This window comes from Pygocentrus nattereri, chromosome 11 (assembly GCF_015220715.1).
Source record: "Pygocentrus nattereri isolate fPygNat1 chromosome 11, fPygNat1.pri, whole genome shotgun sequence".
NCBI classification, from domain to species: domain Eukaryota; kingdom Metazoa; phylum Chordata; class Actinopteri; order Characiformes; family Serrasalmidae; genus Pygocentrus; species Pygocentrus nattereri.
The window spans coordinates 42,210,724-42,233,997 of NC_051221.1; the positions used below are offsets into that span (position 1 = coordinate 42,210,724).

A 23,274-nucleotide genomic window follows, 5' to 3' on the forward strand; every position below is an offset into this window, starting at 1 on the left:
TATCCCAACCCAAGCCTAACCCAACCCTAAACCAAACCTAACCCAAGCCTAATCCAAACCTAATCCAAACCTAACCCAACACTAACCCAAACCTAACTCAACCCTAATCCAAACCTACCCCAATCCTAACCTAACCCAACCCTAACCCAACCTTAATCCAAACCTACCCCAATCCTAACCTAACCCAACCCTAACCCAACCCTAATCCAAACCTACCCTAACCCAAACCTAGCCCTAACCCAAACCTAACCCAACCCAAACCTAATCCAAACCTAGCCCTAATCAAAACCTATCCCAGCCCTAATCCAACCCTAGCCCTAACCCAAACCTAACCCAACCCTAACCTAACCCTGAACCAACCCTAACCCAACACTAACCCAAACCCAACCCTAAACCAACCCAAACCTAACCCAACTCTGATTCAACCCTAACCCAAACCTAACCCAACCCAACCCTAACCCAAACCTAACCCAACCCTAACCCCACCCTAATCCAAACCTAACTCCTACTGTTCTGACAAATATGGATCGATAATGTGTCTTATAATGGCTCTAAGTCTACACTGAGTAACTGTGGATGAGGAGTAAACGACTGCTGGCGTGCTGATCATGCTGGAGTCATCTGCCGTGGTAAAAATCATCAGATACGAAGACGTTTTTTCCTTTTTCCTCACAGTCATTAGCTGCCCATTAAACAAGAGCTGTTAAAAGTGAAATTCATACAATTCGTCATTCGCCACACAGTAAGCCGACATGCAAATCTGCCTGTTGGGAATATAAAGTAGTCATTTGTTGTCATGCACTACTTGCTTAAGCCTAAATGATCATTACAGCTTTAGACAGCTTGACGTGCAAAGCTGTTTGTAATGTGCAAGCTCTCCATAGGTTCGAATTTGAATGGTGCTTGCAGGAACAGCTGAAGGAAATAACTATTAAGGAAACGCTATTAAATAGAAACGGGCCAAAAGAGATCTTTGAAGTGATGCCAGAGAGGAATTACTTTCGTTATTCGTTCTTGAAAAGAGTGCTACAGTATTTTCCAACCTAATGAGCTGCATTTGTAACATACCAACATAAAGTGACTCACCACACGAAGTCATTCGGTGACTGTTCACGGTGGTTAAGAAAGAATCTTTACTCAAATTACACTGAATTTAGGTTGAAATGGAAGTAATTGTTCATTCAATTTATGTTGAAATTCATTCAATACCAATTTCAGGATTCTTTCTAGAACGTTTACATTATGTGTAGGTTCTTTAAACTTTCAAAAGGTTCTTTACACACACACACACACACACACACACACACACACACACACACACACACACACACACACACACACACAGATCTCACTTACAGAAATAAGTTGTTTTAAAGGCTTCTTGGGATCCAAAAGTGGTTCTTCTATGTGGTTCATCACACAAAGAACTCTTAGTACCTTAATTGTAGGGCTATTCTTGTCACTTGCTAATAAGGCGTACTAAGTACATTGAATCTGGATGTATTGGTGGATCTAAAAATGGTCTAACGCTAAATTTCCTTCGGGATCAGTAGTGTCTATCTGTTTGTCTATCTGTCTATCATCTAATGCAAATGTCACATAGTCACTCCAGTAAGAGAACCACTGTTTGTAAAAACTAAACAAAACTAAACCAAACATAAAAACAACACAGCACATTGTTGCTACTGCTTTTTGTATCTCTTTTATAGGAACGTTGTTTAATAGGAACATAGGAATAAGAATAGCTCAACTACTTTGCATTGCAAGTTCCCGTAGCTACTGAATAATCAGCCTTAGTACATAAAAAGCCTGAGGGGTTAATGGCACATCTGAAACTTGTCACAGAACACAGTCTTATCACTTGTGAACATGTGCACTACTGAAAAGAGGGGTTATCAAGTGCGTCATGCATACGTTTCAGCTGGTTGTACACGAGGGTCTGCATTCTTAGTACAGTATCACAGACACTCTGGCTAACACAATGAAGACTGTAGGGCATTGTAAGCATTCACTACAGGCCTTGGCACATTTGGAAGATGTACAGATGTGTCTGCGATCAGCGCTGAATACAGCTACAGAACCGGATGGCTGCTTGCTGTGCTGGGTTCGTCTTCACCCCTCACACCACCCCTGTTGCAAGTCTTGGACTCTGGGTTGTAATGTGTACTTGTGTGCTGAGGTCTTTGGGGAAATTCCACCTCTGCATTTAACCCATCCATGAAGTGAAACACCACATATACACTAGTGAACACACACACTAGGGGGCAGTGAGCACACTTGCCCGGAGCGGTGGGCAGCCCTATCCACGGCGCCCGGGGAGCAGTTGGGGGTTAGGTGTCTTGCTCAAGGACACCTCAGTCATGGACTGTCAGTCCTGGGGATCAAACCAGCAACCTTCCAGTCACAGGGCCAGTTCCCTAACTTCCAGCCCACGACTGCCCCCCACCCCCCGTTTGTCATATTGTATGTGCTCGGATGGGTTGATGGCCATTTTGCTGGTACTTGTGACTAGTGACAATAAAGGTTCTTCATCATCATCATCATCATCATCATCATCATCATCATCATCATCATCATCATCATCACCTTTTGCACAAAACTGTATTACTGTATGGCAAACTTATGGTAGACAAGATGTAAAAGAATTTCAATTGCTCTGCTCTCTGATGTCCAGAGAAAGCGACCCTCCTGTTCTGTCTTCACTATTTATGAATTAAATGTCAGAGCAGTGCAGGAGAATGCATTATTCCTAGTAGTCAGGTTGAAGTTCTCATTATGTCATGCACCATTTCTGTTTGCTGAGCTGTTTGCAGTTCAGTGCACACTTTACTTTGCGTTTCACTTTCTCCAGTCTGGTTCTGTTTAATATTTGCATAATTTATGTTCCTGTTTATATAAAAATAGTTACTTTGCATGAATATAATTTCATCACGAAGGACTATAAGGAAATTTAGAAACGTTACATTACATGCTGCCCTTGGAACAAAACCTCATATGTCAAAAGGAAAATCATTCATTTCTTGTAATAGAAAGCGACAAATATTTTGGATCATTTCTGATGAAACAAGGTACAAAGAGTAATTAGAGTTTTCAAAATGTCCAAAAAAGTAAATAAATGGCAAAAATGGAAGTACAAGGTGTTTTTAGAGCACCAACAATATACATTAAATATTTATTTATTCCAAATTCCAGTGTTTTAGACATAAAAATAAATACATTTTTCCTGCATGAAAAGGGTTGTAGACTATTGTGCACTAAACACTAAGAAATCAACCCTATTTTTAAAATTCTTTTTACTTGTTACTGGTTGCCTCTAGTTTTTCCATTACTTTGGCATCGCCTGTATCTTGTAGAATATTAAGACAGTGTAGGCAAGGTTGTTTTTTTCCCCTCAAATAATAATTTGCATAGTACTGTCTCTGTGTACAGTAAGAGGGAGGGACAGGGAGCTTGCATCTATATAACTGTGTTCAGGGCGTAGTGTGATGATTCAAAATCCTTGTGTACAAGAGGAGTGAATCACAGCAGAGATGATGTCAGGTAAGACGATTTCAGGGTGAAAATATCTGAAGAATAAATTATTCAAACAGGAGTCTAGTGGCAGGTGAAATTACTATTTAATGTAGGCTGTCATGTCTTGTTTTATGCAAGGATTAAGAGACTGCTCAAAGGATCTTCCAAATTAATTGAGTAGGAGATGCTTTTATAACACAAATAGAAGCGTTTTTGATTATTTGCTGGAACAGTTTGTTGCCACCAGTGATGAAATTTGGAGTTTTTGGATATTTTTGGATTTTAATTGGATAGTCCACTTTAGATGCTTTGTGGATACATAATTTACTTTCAAGTTACATTCAAGCTAATGTCTATTAAATTGACCATATTTTTCTCTAAATCTGGCTCTAATTTTAACCTTAACCTAAAACCTAAACCTGGTCCATTTACATTATTTGGCTGACGCTCTGATCCAGAGCGACTTAATATTTGATCATTTTTTTACACAGGTAGGCCAAGGCTGTGTTAGGAGTCTTGCCCAAGGACTCCTATTGGTATAGTGTAGGGTGTTTGCCCAGGTGGGGATTGAACCCTGGTCTACAGTGTGGAAGCCAGAGATGTTAACCACTACACTATCCCAACCAAATCCTTGGTCCAAATCCTAACCCTAACCCCACTACTATTTAGGAATCAACTAAGTTTCAACAGATATTGTAATCCAAATAAAGTGAAACAAATGTTTTCATCATAATGAAATAGGACATTTTCTAATATAGGGTATTAACTTATTTAGTCAGCTTAGTGAAGAGTTGCAGCTTGGGTCTGTAATGAAATCAAAACAAAGAACAGAAATAGAAACTTTTATTAAAAAATAAAAAGTCGAATTTGCACCATGACAAACTGGCCTCATGTTTTTTGATTACATTGCCTAGAGGCAGCATGTAAAGTGAGAAAAACAGCGGCCCTAAAATGGAACCTTGGGCGACTCCAATGTTTATAAGAATGATTTCATGATGAATGATGACACAAAACACAATTTATTCATCAAATAAGATTTAAAGACAGACCTTGAGATGGCGACCTGCTTTTGAAATCGATGAATCAGGATCTTATAAGTTGAAACCAATTCTTTTTATCCACTCAGATCATTTCTGTACAAAGAATGGGTTTGATTTGTTTAGATTACCCTCAGTGTAGGGACGTTTTTTTTAGAAAAGGCACACTGTTATTGACACGTTTTGGCACTAGGCAGCACTGCAACATAATTTGTAGGTTAGTAATCTGTAGGTTAACTAATCTAATCTACTCTATTAATCTCTGCATTGTGAGCAGAGCTACATGTCGCCTAAAACATTAAGCTACTGATTGCTGATTGAGAATTACATCAGCTCAAATCTGACCGCTACCACTACCCAATGGGTTTACTTTGCAGTAAATAGTGGGACACTATTGGAAAGCGTCTCAGTTTACTATAATTCCCTGTGTCCATGGACCCCTGGATCTGCTGCCTTTATCTAAGGGGGAACATTATATTCAGAATAGCCATGAAGCAGCTCATTGAGAGGATGTACAATACTTGAATACTCTTTAATAAATCTATGATAAGACCTACAAAACCCTAGAACTACTGGGTGGTTAGTATTTTGGGTCTACGCCATTCCTTATCTGCCTCAATCTTGGAAGGGACACTCAAATTGGCATTCATTTAGCAGGAGTTTGTGCCGTTCTTCCCTTGGATTTTTAAGAACCTTCAACGCCCTTTTTTTCACACTCAATTGAATCAAGATACACCAGAACTTCCAACATGTTTCTCTCCTACTGACCTCGCAATAACACACTGGAATGTTGCCAGTGCTTTTGAAATTCCCAGAGGCATTATTTTCAAATTCATAGAAACCCAGAGAGCAAATGAATGCCATCTTCCCCTCATCTGTAGGGCACATGCGTATGGGTAACATTATATATATATATGTATATGACTGACTTGAGGAGTTGAGCCCTTAAGCTCTCTGTTAAGATTACTCAGTTTGTCCTTCACTGGATTTGAATCCTACCCTGCCACTCTTGCTTTAGTTTTCACACAAGGGTCCAACCGGTCTTTTGTCCTCTCGTAAGCAAATCTCGGATACTCTCTGTGACTTTCAGCTTCATTGCTGTTACATCATTTGGCATTGCTCCTTTCATCGTCTGATCCATCGCCATATGATACACACTATCTCTGTAGAGCATGACCTCCTGTGCTGCATCATTTTGTCCAAATGGTACACAAAGGCAGATTACTCTTTCTTCCTGGAGCATAGAACATTAACCAAAGCAGATGACCTGGTAGTCAGATCTGCATATTTAGCACATTTAGTAAGACCGTAAGCTACAGATCGGCAAAAATCATGAAAAGCAGGTAGAAGTTAAGTTTTTGTCATGAACCATGGATAATGTGCAGTAGTTAGTAGTAGAATTTTTGTTCCAATTTCTCATAACAGCAAAGTAAAATAGCATCTCACAAACAACGAAACGAAGCGAAAACACCTTGGCCAAAAGAACCTCGCCAATGGATCAAACAGCACATTTAGGGCTGATGTCCTTCTTTCATCTAACTAGTAGAAGATGGTGCTTTTTGCTTGCTCTATAACAGCTTTTCAAATGGAAGAGGCAACAAAAACATTTGTGACCATACTTCTGATGATATAAAAAAAATCATTCAAAACCATAAAGAATAATACAACTCCCCATAAACATTAATAATGGGTGAATTCATTTAGTTGTGGTGAATTTCGACCAGTAGAACAAGGATGTGTAGCGCTGATGCAGATAAGTAGAGCACATGTTAATGGGCATAACACACTAGTTGTGTTAAAAACAGCAAAAAATATGTTGTTCTTAACTACACACATAGATGTGTTAAAAAAAGTTAAATGTGTTATGTTTAATATATTTGTTTTTGAAAGTGTACAATCAGTGGTTGCAGCTCCTCAGTGATTGTAGCCCATACCACTATGTTACATCTTATTTCCAGACTAGTGCTTTCCACTATTGCTTTTTTTAGTTAGTTGCTCATTGATTTATGTGTTCTCCCACGAGCACTGCTCAGTGTAGTCTGCTGTGTTCTGCAGTGCTAAAATGACTTATATTTATTGATATTGACATCAGCCCCGTGTTTTGCTTGTAAATGATACTTCAGGCCTGATGTACTTCAGTGATGAACAAACTCAATATGGTAATAGACAGAAATAACTAAGAACAGCCATCAGTGCAACCTGTCATTTAAAAGCTGTATCTGCACGACGTGGCTGCAATCACAGATTCATAGGACATACTTCAGAGTGGAACTATGAGTGGTGTTAAAAAAAGTGAATGTGATAACTTTCACATCACAAGTCTAAATACAAAATGACTTCTTTTTATATCTGTGTGATTCACATAAAAGTACATTCAGTGGAAATACATTTGAATCTTACCGTATCAATACAAGATTTAAAAACATGCAAACACTGAAACGTAACACAGTTTTCCAGGAGTGTAAAGACCAGTTTTAACAAGTGACCTGCAAATGATTTAGTGTCTGTTAGAAACATTTCAGACTTGTATGATACATTATTAGCGGTGGCCGTCAAATTAAAAGTAAAACTATTAATTATTTTTTTTCTCTTTTTTTGCAGGTCTTATATTTTTGCTATTGTACTTCACTGTCTGTCTGGGTAAGTGCAAACACTAACATGTAAACCTGTCTCTACGCTCCCATACATACACTTCCAGATATTTGAGAATGTATCTTTTAAAACCAGGGAAAAACAAACAGCTGCGGCCAAGTTTGTATTTATGTGTATTTTTGGATGAGCTGGGGAAGAATACGGTCAGATTCAATCAATTATGCTGAAGTCAACTTTGATGAAGATGCCATTAAATGATGAGGAGTACACTGCTTTTGAGAAAAGAGATCCCTATTCAGGGTGAAGTGAGTCGAGGGGCTGTAACCCAAAACTGCTCGTTTTTCTGATGAACTTTTTATTGCATTTTGCATTACGTTTTACAACACGGAGGTTTTTTTAGTCAAGTTGTGATGACTGTAGATTATAGCTATTACTCAAGAATAGTGTTTTTAATCCTGTATTTCCACAGTGACTTCCACTATTACAACATCCACGATTTCTAATGAAACCACCCCAGTTCCACAGCCCACCAGTGAAACTACTCCGACTAACACATCTTCATGTGAGTCAGCGCTGAAGAACTGAAAGAAAATCAGACCTTTTGTGTGATTGATCCAGATGTAGAGGCTGTAATGAATTCAGATTAGATATTTAAACTGTGATTATTCCTAGTGTAGGGCGGCACTGTGGCACTATTTTATAATCAGGGTTGTTATCAGACACACATGTTTTTAGACTTTTTCTATCAATCAATGATTTTATGTGACAAAAAATGTAAAAAAATATTAAAAATATATTTAACTAAAATACTAATCACAACTGCACTACCTTTTTTTGTCCAGTGGTAAGCAGTGAGAATGCTATGGTTATCTTTTTTTCATTAATCGTTCTTTTCAATATTTAAAACTGATAAAAGGAATCACTCGCTTTACTCGTCACTGGTAGCTCCGCAATGACCAGGATAGACGTCCAGATCCAGAAGGTCCAGGAAATGCATTTTAAATGACATTACACCCCATACTTAGACAGGAACAACAAACTAAGGCTGTGGTTAATAACACTTTGGATATATAGGCAGTGATTATTCCAAATTAAGAGTATGTCAGAATTATTAATCCAGGTTTAGATACTCAGACTGTAGTTAACTTACACATGTTCATGCTTACTCAGCTGAAACAAAAAGAGTCAAAGAAGGACAAAAAAAGATCTTAAACTACCTGAACATGAAGAAAGTGAAGCATTTATAACTTTGAAAAGGCAACGTCTACTCTGCCACCAGGATTAGACCAGATTAGCCCACATAGCGAGAAATAGTGCATCGTAAAACAACCCCTTGGATCACCGTCCACCAGTTTGAATGACAGAACCACAGTCGTGCACACATACGTGATTGAAATGATTCAGAAGTTTCCTCTGTGTTTCCACAGTGACACTCAACTTTACTGCACGGTCCGGCAGTTTGAACGAGACCACCACTGTGACACAACCCACCAGTTCAGCCTCCAGTGGAGCTGCTCTCTCCAACACATCTTCATGTGAGTCAGTGATGAGTTACTAAAAGACTAATCAGACTCTTTCTGTGTTATTAATCAGGATTGTTATCAGTTTGTAGATGTTGTTTCCATCACTGAAGCATGTTCTGAGACACATTCGAAAATTACAAGACGACGTTTACATAAAAGTACTAAGCAAAACTGCATGTCATAAAACGTTGCAGTAGTCGATCTGCTGCTGTGCCATCGTGTGGAATGTTCAACAGTAATCAGTGAGAATACGAGAGCTCAATTTTTCCATTCATCTTTCTTCACAGAACTCAAAATTATCATTATGGAATTACTGGCTGTGCTCATCACTGGGAGCACTAAAATTCTCAGGGTAGAATTCCAGATCCAGAAGGTCCAGAAAATGTGTTTTAAACAACATTACACCTTAGACTGTGATTAAACCAGTTTCAGATCCTCAAACTGTGATTAATCTGGGTTTAAAGATGCATGAATGACAGAACCACAGTCGTGCACACATACGTGATTGAAATGATTCAGAAGTTTCCTCTGTGTTTCCACAGTGACAATCAACTTTACTGCATGGTCCGGCAGTTTGAACGAGACCACCACTGTGACACAACCCACCAGTTCAGCCTCCAGTGGAGCTGCTCTCTCCAACACGTCTTCATGTGAGTCAGCGCTGAAGAACTGAAAGAAAAAACAAACCTTTTGTGTGATTGATCCAGATGTAGAGGCTGTAATTAATTCAGATTAGATATTTAAACTGTGATTATTCCTAGTGTAGGATGGCACTGTGGCGCAGTGGGTAGTGCTGTCACCTCACAGCAACGGCCGGTTCGATTGCCGGCCAGGCAGCAAGGTTTGGCTTGGGCAACATATATTTGGGCACAGTCCTGCTGGAACAGAAAAGGACCTTCCCCAAACTCTTCACACAAAGTTGGAAGCATACTTTTGTCTGAAATGTCTTGGCATGATGAAGCATTAAGATTTCCCTTCCCTGGAACTAAGAGGCCTAGGCCAAACCCTGAGAAACAATCCTGTAGCATTATCCCTCCTCCAGCAAACTTTAGACTTGGCACAATGCAGCTGGGCAGGTAACAATCTCCTGGCATTCCCCAAACCCAGACTCGTCCATCAGACTGCCAGATTTACGCTTACAGCATTTGGCTGACGCTCTTATCTAGAGCGACTTACAATTTGATTATTTTACACAAGTAGGCGAAGGTGGTGTTAGGAGTCTTGCCCAAGGACTCTTATTGGTATAGTGTAGGGTGCTTACCCAGGTGGGGGGTTGAACCCCATTCTACAGTATAGAAGGCAGAGGTATTAACCACTACACCATACCAACCACTAGAGGTGTCACTTCACAGAATATCCACATATTCCACTGCTCCAGAGCCCAGTGGCACCACTCCATCTGACCCTGGCATTGTTCTTGGTCAAGGCTGGCATACAGCTGCTCAGACATGGAAACCCATGTCATGAAGCTCCTGCTGTGCAGTTTTTGTGCTGATGTTGATGCCAGAGGAAGTCTGGAACTCAGTGACCTGCTCTGTAACTTTACGTAGTCTGGCACTTTGTGACTGGGTTGTTGTGGTTCCTAAACACTTCCACTTTTCAACAATAACACTCACAGTTGCTCAAGGAATAGTTTCATGACTTGACTTGTTGCCACGGTTGTGTCCTATTACAGTACCACACACAAAATCAGGAAGCTCTCTGGAATCCATTAGATCCATTCTTCCACAAATGTTTGACTGCACAGCTAGATTTTTTATTTTCCACACCTGTGGCAATGGGACTGGATGAAACCCTTGAATTCAGCGAGTAAGAGATGCATCACAATACGTTTGCCCATGTTTGTACTTTAGCTAAGGGGGAGGGTGTTGTGGATGTTCTGAGATATTATTCTTTGCAGCTGTTTTCAATTAATAATTATTAGGTATTAATTGCAAAAAAAATCATTCATGTGGAAACTGCGCTGGACACTATGTTTTACTGTACACAGCTACATTAGTTGCAGGAAGCTGTTTTAGTCAGGTTGTGATGATTGTAGGAAAAGGACTAAAATGACTCAAGAATAGTGTCTTTAATCCTGTATTTAAACAGTGACTCCCACCAATACTACAACACCCAGAAGTTCCACGAATGAGACCACCACAGCTCCACAGCCCACCAGATCAGGCTCCAGCGACACTACTCCGACTAACACACCTTCATGTGAGTCAGTGCTGAAGAACTGAAAGAAGAATCAGACTCTTTGTGTGATTGATCCTCATTTAGACACTCAGGCTGTTATTGATCTGGTTTTGGAGACTCAGGCTGTGACTAATTCAGATTTAGATACTGAGACTGTGATCAGTCTTAGTGTAGCTGCATATGAATGCATGGTGACTATGACCAACAGCCAATTGTGTAAAACAAGAAGTCGTACTACCAAAATACAGAGAAAGTGAAGCATTTATAACTTTGAAAAGGCAACGTCTCCTCTGTCACCAGGATTAGACCAGATTAGCCCACATAGTGAGAAATAGTGCATCGTAAAACAACCCCTTGGATCACCGTCCACCAGTTTGAATGACAGAACCACAGTCGTGCACACATACGTGATTGAAATGATTCAGAAGTTTCCCCTGTGTTTCCACAGTGACACTCAACTTTACTGCACGGTCCGGCAGTTTGAACGAGACCACCACTGTGACACAACCCACCAGTTCAGCCTCCAGTGGAGCTGCTCTCTCCAACACATCTTCATGTGAGTCAGCGCTGAAGAACTGAAAGAAAAATTGTTATTTTGAAGAATTAAAACACAAAGTGTTTCTGTTTTACCTCAAGTTTCAGTATTTCATCTCCTGCTGTGTTTCGCTTCACCTCTTAATAGTCTAACAGTGGTCAGTAGCACAACAGGACTCCGTCTTCTTCTTAACAGAACCACTCGCTGCGGTCATCACTGACAGCTCTGAGGTTGTCAGGGTAGAAGTCCAGATACAGAAAGTCTGGAAAAACGGATTTTTAGTGATATGCTACACCCCTTTACTCAGACTGTGAGAAAACTAGGTTTAGATACATCATCAAAGAAGCACAAAAGAAATCACAATATCTTAAAATGTAGAAAGAAAAGCATTTATAACAGTGCTGCTTACAAAACAGTCTCCAGTGCCACCAAGATTAGATACAACTAAATTTTAGCTGAGCAAGCATGAAATACTGAATCTCTTGCACTGTTAGAAATAAAGGTACCATTCATGTACGATGTTCGTTCATCAAGGTACAAACAATGTAAGTGCACCCTCAAAGGCCCAACGGTGTACCTTAAATAAGTTTTTCCCAGTGGAAAAGTAAATATTTGTCTCTTTTTATGAACAAATGTTTTAAAACAGAGCAATAAAATAAAAGCCTGGAGGCGAGACGTGGGGTGTGGAGTCAGTACAGCTTAGAAAATATCATTTAACGGGATTATGGTTCAGTTATGTTCCCTGACTAAAGGTACTGAGAGGTACCCCTGAGGGAACCACCCCAGTGACAAAGAGGGTGCTGCCCCAGTGACAGTGTCTTACCCTTTTTTCTGAGAGTGTGCAGCACTGCTGTGTCTGATCCACTCATACCAGCACAACACACCACCACCACATCAATGTTACTGCAGTGCTGAGAATGATCCACCACCCAAACAGTACCTGCTCTGTGAGGGTCCATGGGGGTCCTGACCACTGAAGAACAGGGTAACAGAGTATCAGAGAAACAGATGGACTACAGTCTGTAACTGTAGAACTACAGAGTGCAGCTATACGGTCAGTGGAGCTGATAAACTGGACAGTGAGCGTAGAAACAAGGAGGTGGTCATAATGGTATACCTGGTTGTGTATGTGGGATTGAAATGATTCAAAAGTGTCGTCTCTATTTCCACAGTGACAATCAACTTTACTGCACAGTCCACCAGTTTGAACGAGACCACCACTGTGACACAACCCACCAGTTCAGCCTCCAGTGGAGCTGCTCTCCCTAACACATCTTCATGTGAGTCAGTGATGAGCTACTAAAAGATAAATCAGACTCTTTCTGTGTTATTAATCTGGATTGTTACCAACTCTTGCTTTCCGGTACTCGAACCATCGTAATGGAATCACTGCTGTGCTTCTCATTGATAGCACTGAGATTCTCAGGGTAGATGTCCAGATCCATGAGGTCCAGAAAATGTGTTTCCAAGACGTTACAACCCACACTTAGACTGTGATTAAACCAAGTTTAGATACTGAGACTGTGTTTAATCCAAGTTTAAATGCTCAGACTATAACTCATCCAGGATTATGTGATTAATCTACGTTTAAAGAATCCTGATTTGAGTAATTGAGTAAAACAACAAACTAAATAGACTTTTTTACATCTAGGTTTAGACACACTGATGGTGATGAATCCGGTTTTAAATACCCAGATTGATGCTGTGTTTCCACAGTGACTGATAACTTTACTACACAGTCCACCAGTTCCAGTGAAACCACCACACAACCAGACAAGCCCCTGGATCCAGAGTGTGACTTATCAGATCCCCAAACACGCATCCAACCATTAACAATACACAAATTAGCCGGTATAAATGTATATCTTACTCAGCTTTTGGTAGTCAGTGTTAGTAGTTTAGCCTTTAATTTTGCAGCAATTCGTCGAGTAAGATGCCCCCCCCAAAAAAACACATCTTGCTTAGGGCCCTAGGACAGAGTCAGACCAGACTGTATGGGTTAAAAAGCATTTTTGAAAGCAAGTCCGGGTTTCTTTAACGTATTTGGTGAAAACAGTGATACGTAGTTTAAAATTCCAGTGAAGTAGTCAAAGGTGGAGACTGCTGTTATAACACTTACGATTCTTCACAATTAAAAGTTAATCATAATCCGAGTGCTGAGTCCATAACTTAATCCTGGATATTTATAAAGTTGGTCCAGTATCTTGTTTTATTCAGTCGCCTAAAACCATAAACAGTACAAAATTATCAGTGACAGAGAAGAGACTTCTCCTCAGAGAAGTGACGGTGCAGCTCCTCAGAGAAGTGACGGTGCAGCTCCTCAGAGAAGTGACGGTGCAGCTCCTCAGAGAAGTGACGGTGCAGCTCCTCAGAAGCTTCACCTTGTTCTTTGGCTGGTATTGTGGATGTTGAAATATTGTACTTTGCTGCTGTTCATGTGTGAAATTCTCTGGACACTTATGTGACTGAAATGATTCAAATGTGTCCCCTGTGTTTCCACAGTGACACTCAACTTTACTACACGGTCCACCAGTTCGAACGAGACCACCAACGTGACACAACCCACCAGTTCAGCCTCCAGTGGAGCTGTTCTCTTTAACACGTCTTCATGTGAGTCAGTGATGAGTTACTAAAAGACAAATCAGACTCTTTCTGTGTTAAAATAGCCATTAGGGGTGGCCTTTGTGTACTTCTGGTGCCGGTCCCAAGCCTGGATAAATGGTGAGGGTTGCGTCAGGAAGGGCATCCGGTGTAAAACTTGCCAAAACTATCATCCACCAATTTGAATGACAGAACTACAGTCGTGCACACATACGTGATTGAAATGATTCAGAAGTTTCCTCTGTGTTTCCACAGTGACACTCAACTTTACTGCACGGTCCACCAGTTCGAACGAGACCACCACTGTGACACAACCCACCAGTTCAGCCTCCAGTGGAGCTGTTCTCTTTAACACGTCTTCATGTGAGTCAGTGATGAGTTACTAAAAGACTAATCAGACTCTTTCTGTGTTATTAATCAGGATTGTTATCAGTTTGTAGATGTTGTTTCCATCACTGAAGCATGTTCTGAGACACATTCGAAAATTACAAGACGACGTTTACATAAAAGTACTAAGCAAAACTGCATGTCATAAAACGTTGCAGTAGTCGATCTGCTGCTGTGCCATCGTGTGGAATGTTCAACAGTAATCAGTGAGAATACGAGAGCTCCATTTTTCCATTCATCTTTCTTCACAGAACTCAAAATTATCATTATGGAATTACTGGCTGTGCTCATCACTGGGAGCACTAAAATTCTCAGGGTAGAATTCCAGATCCAGAAGGTCAAGGTTTTAAACAACATTACACCTTAGACTGTGATTAAACCAGTTTCAGATCCTCAAACTGTGATTAATCTGGGTTTAAAGAAGCATGATTTTGTTTAATCCGGGTTTAGATACTCAAATGGTGATTAATCTGGGTTTAGACACTCAGCCTGATCTTGTGTTTCCACAGTGACTCTCGTTGTTACTACACAGTCCAGAAACTCCAATGAGACCACTGCAGTCACACAACCCACCAGTTCACCCTCCAGTGGAGCTGCTCTCTCTGCATGTGAGTCAGAGCTGAAGAACTGAAAAACAAATCAGACTCTTTATGAACTATTTAGTAATCAGGACTGTTATCAATGTTTTAGGTTTGTATTTACTTAAACATCAACAATACAATTGCGTTAAAACATTTGTTTTTTATTTGATGTTATTTTAGTTGATGTTATGCCGTGTTTTGGTTCATCTCTGAAGAATCAGTAAGAATAATAGAGCTCCATTTATAAATGTGTTGGTTTTTTTCAGTGCTTAAAATGTCTTAACGGAATCACTCACCATGCTCATCACTGACGGCAGGAAATTTCTCCTGATAGACATCTAGATTTAGAGAGTGCATGCGTTTTTTTTTTAATGCGTTTTTAATGATGGTAAACCCCATAATTACACTGTGATTAAACTAGGTTTAGATATTCAAACTGTAATTAATTCAGGGTTAAATATTCAGCATCTAATGAAAAGCACTACACAAATCAGACAGTGGTTAATGGACGTTTAGGGGGGGGTGCAGCGCTCTCTGTAGGAGACAGATTTCTCAGAAATAGCTGAAATTGTTTGTGCTGTTAATCTTGTGTTTCCCCAGTGACTCCCAACTTCACTGCACAGTCCAACAGTTCCAGCAAGACCACCACTGTTACACAACCCACCAGTTCAGCCTCCAGTGGAACTGCTCTCTCTAACAAAGCTTCATGTGAGTCCATGATGAGCTATTGGAAACAAAATCTGGATCCAGATCACACGGCCCCTGCGAAAGGATGACACGCAAATCGGTGGAAGCACTCCAAATGTTTTTGGGGCAGTCATGGGCTGGAAGTTAGGGATCTGACCCTGTGACCGGAAGGTTGCCGGTTTGATCCCCAGTGCTGACAGCACATGACTGAGGTGTCCTTGAGCAAGACACCTAACCCCCAACTGCTCCCTGGGTGCCGTGGATAGGGCTGCCCACCGCTCCGGGCAAGTGTGCTCACTGCCCCCTAGTGTGTGTGTTCACTAGTGTGTATGTGGTGCTTCACTTCACGGATGGGTTAAACGCGGAGGTGGAATTTCCCCGTTTGTGGGATTAAAAAAGTATCACTTAACTTAAAGTTGTGTACTATTTTATAACCAGGACTTTTTCTATCAATCAATGATTTTAATATTAAGAATATTTACCTAAAAATACTAAGCAAAACTGCACTGTCTAAAAACTTACAGTAGTTGATCTTCTGCTGTATTTTGTCCCTGGAATGTCTCTTTTGAGGCTCCCACTGTAATCTGTAGGAATGTCAGGCCTTAATTTTTCCATTTATTCTCCTGTTCAGTATTCAGAGCGTATTAATGGAATCACTCGCTGTGCTCGTCACTGACAGCTATGAGATTCTCAGGTTAGAAGTCCAGATCAAAATGCTTCAGAAGATGCTGTTTTAAAGAAGTTACACTCCATAGTCAGACTGAGATTAAACGAGGTTGAGATCCTGAGAAACTCCATAGTCAGACTGAGATTAAACGAGGTTGAGATCCTCAGACTGTGACTAATCCAAGTTTAAATAACCAAGTTTTGATTAATCCAGGTTTAAATACTGTGGGCGTACAGAAATATTGTTAATCGCCCTTTGCTGCTGTTTTTTGTAAGAGTTGAGCCTGCACCGCCTGCCGCCAGCAGAGGGCGTCGACAGCAAGGCGCCCAGCCCGCGCCACCTGCGGCCGGCAGAGGGCGACAGCGGCAAGGTGCCGGCAATCAAGACTAATTTGACGCACCTGGAAGCCCTCGTTTATAAGGTGATGGCAAACGCCACTGTTTGTCACACCTTTGTAGAGGGGGTGACCGGTGTGGTACTTGATCAGAGAAAAGATCAGAGAAAAGATCAGAGAAAAGATCAGAGAAAAGATCAGAGAAAAGATCAGAGAAAAGATCAGAGAAAAGCAAAAGATCAAAGAAAGATCAGAGAAAAGAAACAAAACTGCCCCAAACTCATAGGGGAAAAGAGGGCTGAGAGAAGGCACTGCACCAAAACTGAAAGATAAAACAAAAGAACTCCAAGCCTCAGAAGGTGTTTGCTCTGAGTTATACTGGTGTTTAATTTGAAGACATTGCTCATGAGTGAACGACACCACACACAACTTCAGTCATGATATTTGAGTCAGGTTGTGATCTTCCATCATCAATCTTGTTTCCACAGTGACTCCCACCTTTACTACTCAGTCCTCCACTTCCAGCGAGACCACCACAGTAACACAACCCACCCGTTCAGCCTCCAGTGGAACTACTGTCTCTACCATAGCTTCATGTGAGTCAGTGCTGAAGAACTGAATGAAAAACCAGACTTTATTATTAATCAGGCTTATCAATCATGCTGGTAGCTTTTTATTACTCATGGATTTCATGTGGCACCAAGAAAATATCACGACATTTATGTAAGATTACAAAGCAGAACGGTATTACCCAAAAAGTTGGTCTTCTGCAGTATTGTGCTTGTTGAACGTCTCTCTTAAGGCTTCAACAGTTATCAGTGCAAAAACTAGAGCTGTGTTTTCAACACTGGCCGCTCTGAGATTCTCAGGTCCAGATAGAGAAGGTCCAGTAGGAACATTTTTAAATACATCACACTTCATAGTCAGGCTGTGATCATGTATGGTTGGATTAGTCAGCCTCCAAATCAAGGTTTGATTAATCTAGGTTTAGATAATCAGACTCTGACTGTGATTATGGCACAGCCACTTGCATGAAACAAGAAGTCACCAAAGAAGTAAAACAAAAATGACCTTAAATATATAGAAAGAAAGCATTTGATTAAACGGCAGCATTGCCTCCACTACCACCAGGATAAAATCCCGCTATGCTTTAGCTGAGAGAGCAAAAAATAGTGCGTTGTGACCCAAAACCCTGGGATCCAGCGTGCTGAGAAGGTTATCCGTCATTTGAAGTGTCACCGGAAACCTGAACAGGCATCCGTTCATCAACAATACACACATCAGCCAATATAAGCTTATTAGGGGTGGGGATCTTTAGGCACCTCACAACTTGATTATGATTCAGAGGGCCACAATGTGATCTATAAAACGATTATCGATGAATCGCTTTCTATACAGGATTTTTCTTCCTGTGTGAGGACACGGTGGTTTTAAAGCAAAGTGTTTGATGAGCCATAAAGCATTTACATCCAATATCTCTTATTAATAAACCAAATGAAGGAGAACTGGAAGACTCTTTCACTGCTTTTGTTTCCCACTCATTAAACGCTGCTGCCGCTGTCCGTAAAATACACTGAATGAAAATATAAACGCAACACTTTTTTTTTTTTTGCTCCCATTTTTCGCGAGCTGAACTCATATAAGACTTTTTCTGTGTACACAAAAGGCCTTTCTCTCAAATATTGTTCACAAATGTGTCTAAATCTGGGTTGAGCACTTCTCCTTTACCAAGATAATCAACCCGCCTCACAGGTGTGGCATATCAAGAAGCTGATTAGGCAGCATAATTATTGCACAGGTGTGCCTTAGGCTGGCCTAATTAATCCTAATCATTTTTCCCAATTAAAAATCCCTTATCTGAGTGCCATCACTTAATTCTGCATATCTTTAAGTTGCTCCAGTATCTTTTCAGTCGCCCAAACCCCACACAGTGCATAATTCAGTGACAGTGCAGCCCCTCAAAGACTTCATCTCCTAGTATTGTTTGTGTGTGTGTGTGTGTGTGTGTGATTTTAATTGTAAAGCAGTATTTCACTGAAATTCACTGGACACTACACTTGCCATGACACTTTAGCTAAAGAAAGTCATTTTATTTAGTCAGGTTGTAATGATTTGAGTTAATTCTGATCCTTTTTTTCCCCCCTACAGCGACTCCCACCTCTACTACACAGTCCACCAGTTCCAGCAAGACCACCACAGTTTCACCAAGTTACAACTCAGCCTCAAGTGGAAATACTGTCTCTAAGATAGCTTCATGTGAGTCACTGCTGAAGACGATGATCAAAAAAGGTTTAGATGCTCAAACTCTGGTTAAACTGTGATCAAACGGAGATGCTCAGACTGTCACACTCAGGCTGTGATTAGAGTGTAAATACTCAGTCTATTAATCCAGACTTGGACACTCAAATTCTGGTTTATCCACACTAAAAAAAAATATCACATCATTACACTTACTTGTAAATGTAGGTTTTCACAGAGGGGCATTTGGATTTCTGCTCAGAAACATCCTTTTATTATGAAAAAGGCAAAAAAGCCATTTGAAAAACTGAAATGGAAGGAAGATCTCCGTCATACATTTACATTCATAGCATTTAGCAGACGCTCTTATCCAGAGCGACTTACAAGAAGTGCTTTCTATCTAAAGTGTCTCTGCTAGTTACCAATAGGTTAGAGAAAAGACAGTCCTGAGCTCAGATACTGCTAGAAACAAGTCACTGCAGATACAGAGAGAAAAGGAACAGAGTTTAAGTAAAACTTTATTTATGTAGCACTTTTACAGAGTGACTCACAAAGTGCTTTACAAAGTACTTACAAATAAAATGCAAGACAATTATAATCATTATGATTATATACTCAAATAAGCAATACAGTTTAAATAATCAAATGCACCCCGACTTATAAAGCACATTGATCAAAAGCTGTTAAAAGCAAGAGAATAAAAAGTCTTTAAACGTTTAAAAACCTCAGTTGATTCACTGATTCTGACATCAGTAGGAAGATTATTCTACAATTTTGGGGCATAGACTGCGAAAGCCCGGTCCCCCTTTGATATTAAGTTAGTACGAGGAACAGTTAGTAACCCCTGATTCGAAGACCTTAAAGTTCTCGCACTATGAAGAGGACATAGGAGCTCAGTGATGTAGGCTGGAGCCTCGTTATGATAAGTGAGCGTTAAAATTTTAAAATCAGTTCTGTTGCTTACAGGCAACCAGAGTAGAGAAGCTAATACTGGTGTAATGTCCCCTACGCTGTGTCCTAGTGAGAAGACGAGCAGCTGCATTTTGAAAAAGCTGTAGACGAGCCACCTCTCTGACTCCGACAAGTAAACAAGGAATTGCAGTGGTCCAAACGGGTGGAGACAAAAGCATGAATAACTTTTTTTTTTTTTTTTTTTCAATGTCAGAAAAGGGCAGGAAACTTCTAACCTTCATGAACGTGCCTATAGAACCTCTAAAGCTCCCTCTGCATAATTTACCAGTGACAGCTGCCAGTCTGTGTGTGTGGTGGGTCATTGTTATGAGTTGGCCTTTAATTTTCAGCAAGCTCATGAATTATGACATTTTTAAAAAGTTCTGAAACTGTTCATGTATCTGAACAGCGTGTAATCATATTGGCTATCGGCAAGTAGACCACAGAAGAACGTTACTTTATGAAACCTACAGTAAGTGAACACTTACAATGCCCTCAAAACATGTTGCTATTTGTGCCTCTTCTGAGTGGGATAACCTAAAAAAAGAAATGCAGATGGTCAGATCAGCTGGATTTAAAGCAACTTTTAATTTTAATTGTCACTTTTAGATTTGGCTACCACAACCACAGACGTCAATCAGTTACACATTAACGTACCATTACTCATAGCAACTCTAGCTTAATATAACATAACATGCTCAACATAGGAGCTTCAGTGAAGCTGGAGAACGGTATGGTTTCCTGGCTGGGGGGGTCCAGGAGAGGGGGCAAAAAAATATTTATCAGTTTGAAGGCATGGATGTTTATGCTTTTGGGGTTGTGGCAGACAGAGGCACAGGAAACGATGCAAAGGTAGATGGAAGAATGAACTGCACTAAATATCAGCAAATGTGACGCAGTCAGGAGACTGAAGCGGAAAAGAGGTCGACTTCTACACCAGGACAATCATCCAGAACAAAATCCACCATGAGCTACTTCAAGAAACAAGCTACAGAATTTACATGTCATCACCAACATAAGACACAAAGCAAGCACTAAACTTTTCCTGTGTTTTACTTTATGTAGAGTTGCATGAAAGTTTCTGAACTTGTGGAACTGCCTGGACTTCTGCAAGAATGGCTCCTAAACTATGAAATAATATTCACGTCATGATAAACAATTTTTATTTTTTATTTATATTTTTTTTAAATACAAAGTAAAAAATAATTTTAATCTGTGGGTAGGTCATAAACAAAATGGCCCAAAATTTCCCAGAAGTGTTCTGAAAGGAATAGTGGGTAAAAAAAAAAAAATCCTAAAACAAGAATTAAAATGTTTTAAACGGGGGGCTTTGCTAAGTACTTATTTAATTCACATTTTCATATGCCACAATATTCTCATTTTCTAATTTGTAGTATTTCAAGTAACTGTGCATTTAACACCTCCCAGATTTTTCAGAATAGTTTGCTTCTAATTTTGTGTGGTTTTTCTTTTTCTCTTTTTTTTTTTTTTTTTTTTTTTGCTTTGACTTATCTGCATTCTCTTCATTTCACTGTTCCTTTACTCTTATTCTGTAAAATGAACAATGGCAACGTAAATACAGGGAGGAAGGTTTGTTGCCTTGTTTTTCTAAGTGTTTGTGTCAGAAAATGCACACCTCAGATTTGAGAGATCTGCATCAAGTCCCATCATACACTAATTTTGGGCTTTTATTTGACAGATGGAGCTTCCTCAGAGAGCACTCGCAGTAACTCTGGTAAGTCATGGCTCTAAAATTTCTGCTTTATTTGTATTTTTAACTTAATTTTATTCTATAACGAACAACAATGCATTGCACATAATCAGAAACCAGTCATTCAAGCCAGTCTGAGTTCAGTCTAAAACATACTCCTCCAGCCAGAGACTGGACACAAAAAAAAACAATGGTTTGTCATGAAATTTACTAGAAATCATTTGGTATTCAGTGTGTCCAGTATACTGGACATTTGGACTTAAACTAAACTAAAAAGGACTAAACTAAAATTCTTTACTGTCACCACCATTTGACTCAAAGCCCTTCACTCTCCTGTGTTTATTAAATGTACAGTAGCATCAAAATGTTTGATTTCTTGGAACTACATGGACTCTGGAATCAGTGTTACTAGCATCCCAACTAAGTAGCTGGAAGCATCACATGATCATTAGTCTTCAAATGCAGGGGTGGTCAGGGGGTTATTACAGACGAACCACTGCTGTCCAAAAGAAACACTACACCAGGTAATTCAAACATATTCAGAAACCTTTTCCGCTCACTGTACAAACATGATTTTTGCTTTTGGTTTGTTACAATGATGATAAATGATAACATTTTCAAAATCTTGCAGATTTCATGAGCCCAATTTCAAATGTCCAGTATATTGGACATTGAGATCCACACAAATGATGGAACGGTTATCTGCAAGGAACATCCACGGTCACACCTAAATAAACATAAGATTCTACTTTTAACTAAAATCTTGAATGATAGCGGTTCGTAAAGAATGAGTCTATAATACTAATCAAAGTATATATGAACTACACGGAGTCCAAATTTCCAGATTACAATAAACATCTCATTTTATGTATGGACTAAAAAATATCCACTTTTTTACCTATTAAAAGGGACCTTTTTGGAAAGACATGCATACAATAATATTTCTGAAACAAATACAGGATAATTTAGAAACAATGTCCAAGAAAAAAATGATAACTTTACAGGAGAGGATGAGGATAATTTAAGTCAATACAAATGTTTTGTAGCATTTCTATTGGCCCAATTATTATTTTCACACAATGTAATAACTAACCTTAGATCATTTTTTTTGCTTTGTTTATTTGGACAGTGACTGCATAATTTAACATTCCCTTTTTTACAGACAGTGGAAACATCTCAACATTGAATTATTCCTAAATTCTGATGGTTTCAGAGAAAAACAAACATGTTCATAAATGTAATGCAGTGATTTTTTTTTTTTTTTTTTTTTTTTTTTTTTTTCTATCCAACAGGTACAATTTCCTCTGCCTCCACAAAACCACCAGGTAATTTATGGCTGTAAAATTACTTTTCAATAATCATAAGGATTATTCATAAGGGAGTGTACTGCAGAGAAGTGGGCTTTGGACTGAAACACAAAGTACGATAATTTAATTGCAATTCTGTTAAGTGTCATCATTTCATATGACATTTAGAACAACAGTAAAGCCAATCATATTGGTCACATACACAGGGTGTGTATTTTTATTGCAGAAAACCCACATTTAATCAAATATTCAGTATAACATGTGTTCATTGTTCATTTACTGGCCAGACATCACACATCAGTGGTGTACGTACAGATCTGACTGTGTAGCAGAAAAATCTAACCTGACTCAGCAGAGAACTGGCTATTGACTTCTCACTTAGGGAAATGCACTATTATAAATGCCAGCTATCAAAAAAAGTGATCTCAT

The 23,274-nt window shown here is 39.6% G+C and overlaps 1 protein-coding gene across 2 annotated transcripts in view; it reads left to right on the top strand.

The window, feature by feature from the left end:
- Positions 1-3,506: 3,506 nt before the first annotated feature.
- The window catches only part of LOC108442320 (cell wall protein DAN4-like), a 44,240-nt gene continuing 24,472 nt past the window's right edge, over positions 3,507-23,274 (top strand). For both annotated transcript variants that reach the window (XM_017722308.2, XM_017722309.2), the window contains exons 1-16: positions 3,507-3,540; positions 7,152-7,190; positions 7,612-7,704; positions 8,570-8,677; positions 9,208-9,315; positions 10,757-10,867; positions 11,295-11,402; positions 12,554-12,661; positions 13,884-13,991; positions 14,238-14,345; positions 14,879-14,977; positions 15,551-15,658; positions 17,127-17,234; positions 18,787-18,894; positions 21,527-21,562; positions 22,831-22,863. In XM_017722308.2, the coding sequence (XP_017577797.1) occupies positions 3,531-3,540; positions 7,152-7,190; positions 7,612-7,704; positions 8,570-8,677; positions 9,208-9,315; positions 10,757-10,867; positions 11,295-11,402; positions 12,554-12,661; positions 13,884-13,991; positions 14,238-14,345; positions 14,879-14,977; positions 15,551-15,658; positions 17,127-17,234; positions 18,787-18,894; positions 21,527-21,562; positions 22,831-22,863 (1,393 nt within the window). In that variant the 5' untranslated portion in view covers positions 3,507-3,530. The remainder of the gene's footprint in view (positions 3,541-7,151; positions 7,191-7,611; positions 7,705-8,569; positions 8,678-9,207; positions 9,316-10,756; positions 10,868-11,294; positions 11,403-12,553; positions 12,662-13,883; positions 13,992-14,237; positions 14,346-14,878; positions 14,978-15,550; positions 15,659-17,126; positions 17,235-18,786; positions 18,895-21,526; positions 21,563-22,830; positions 22,864-23,274) is intronic.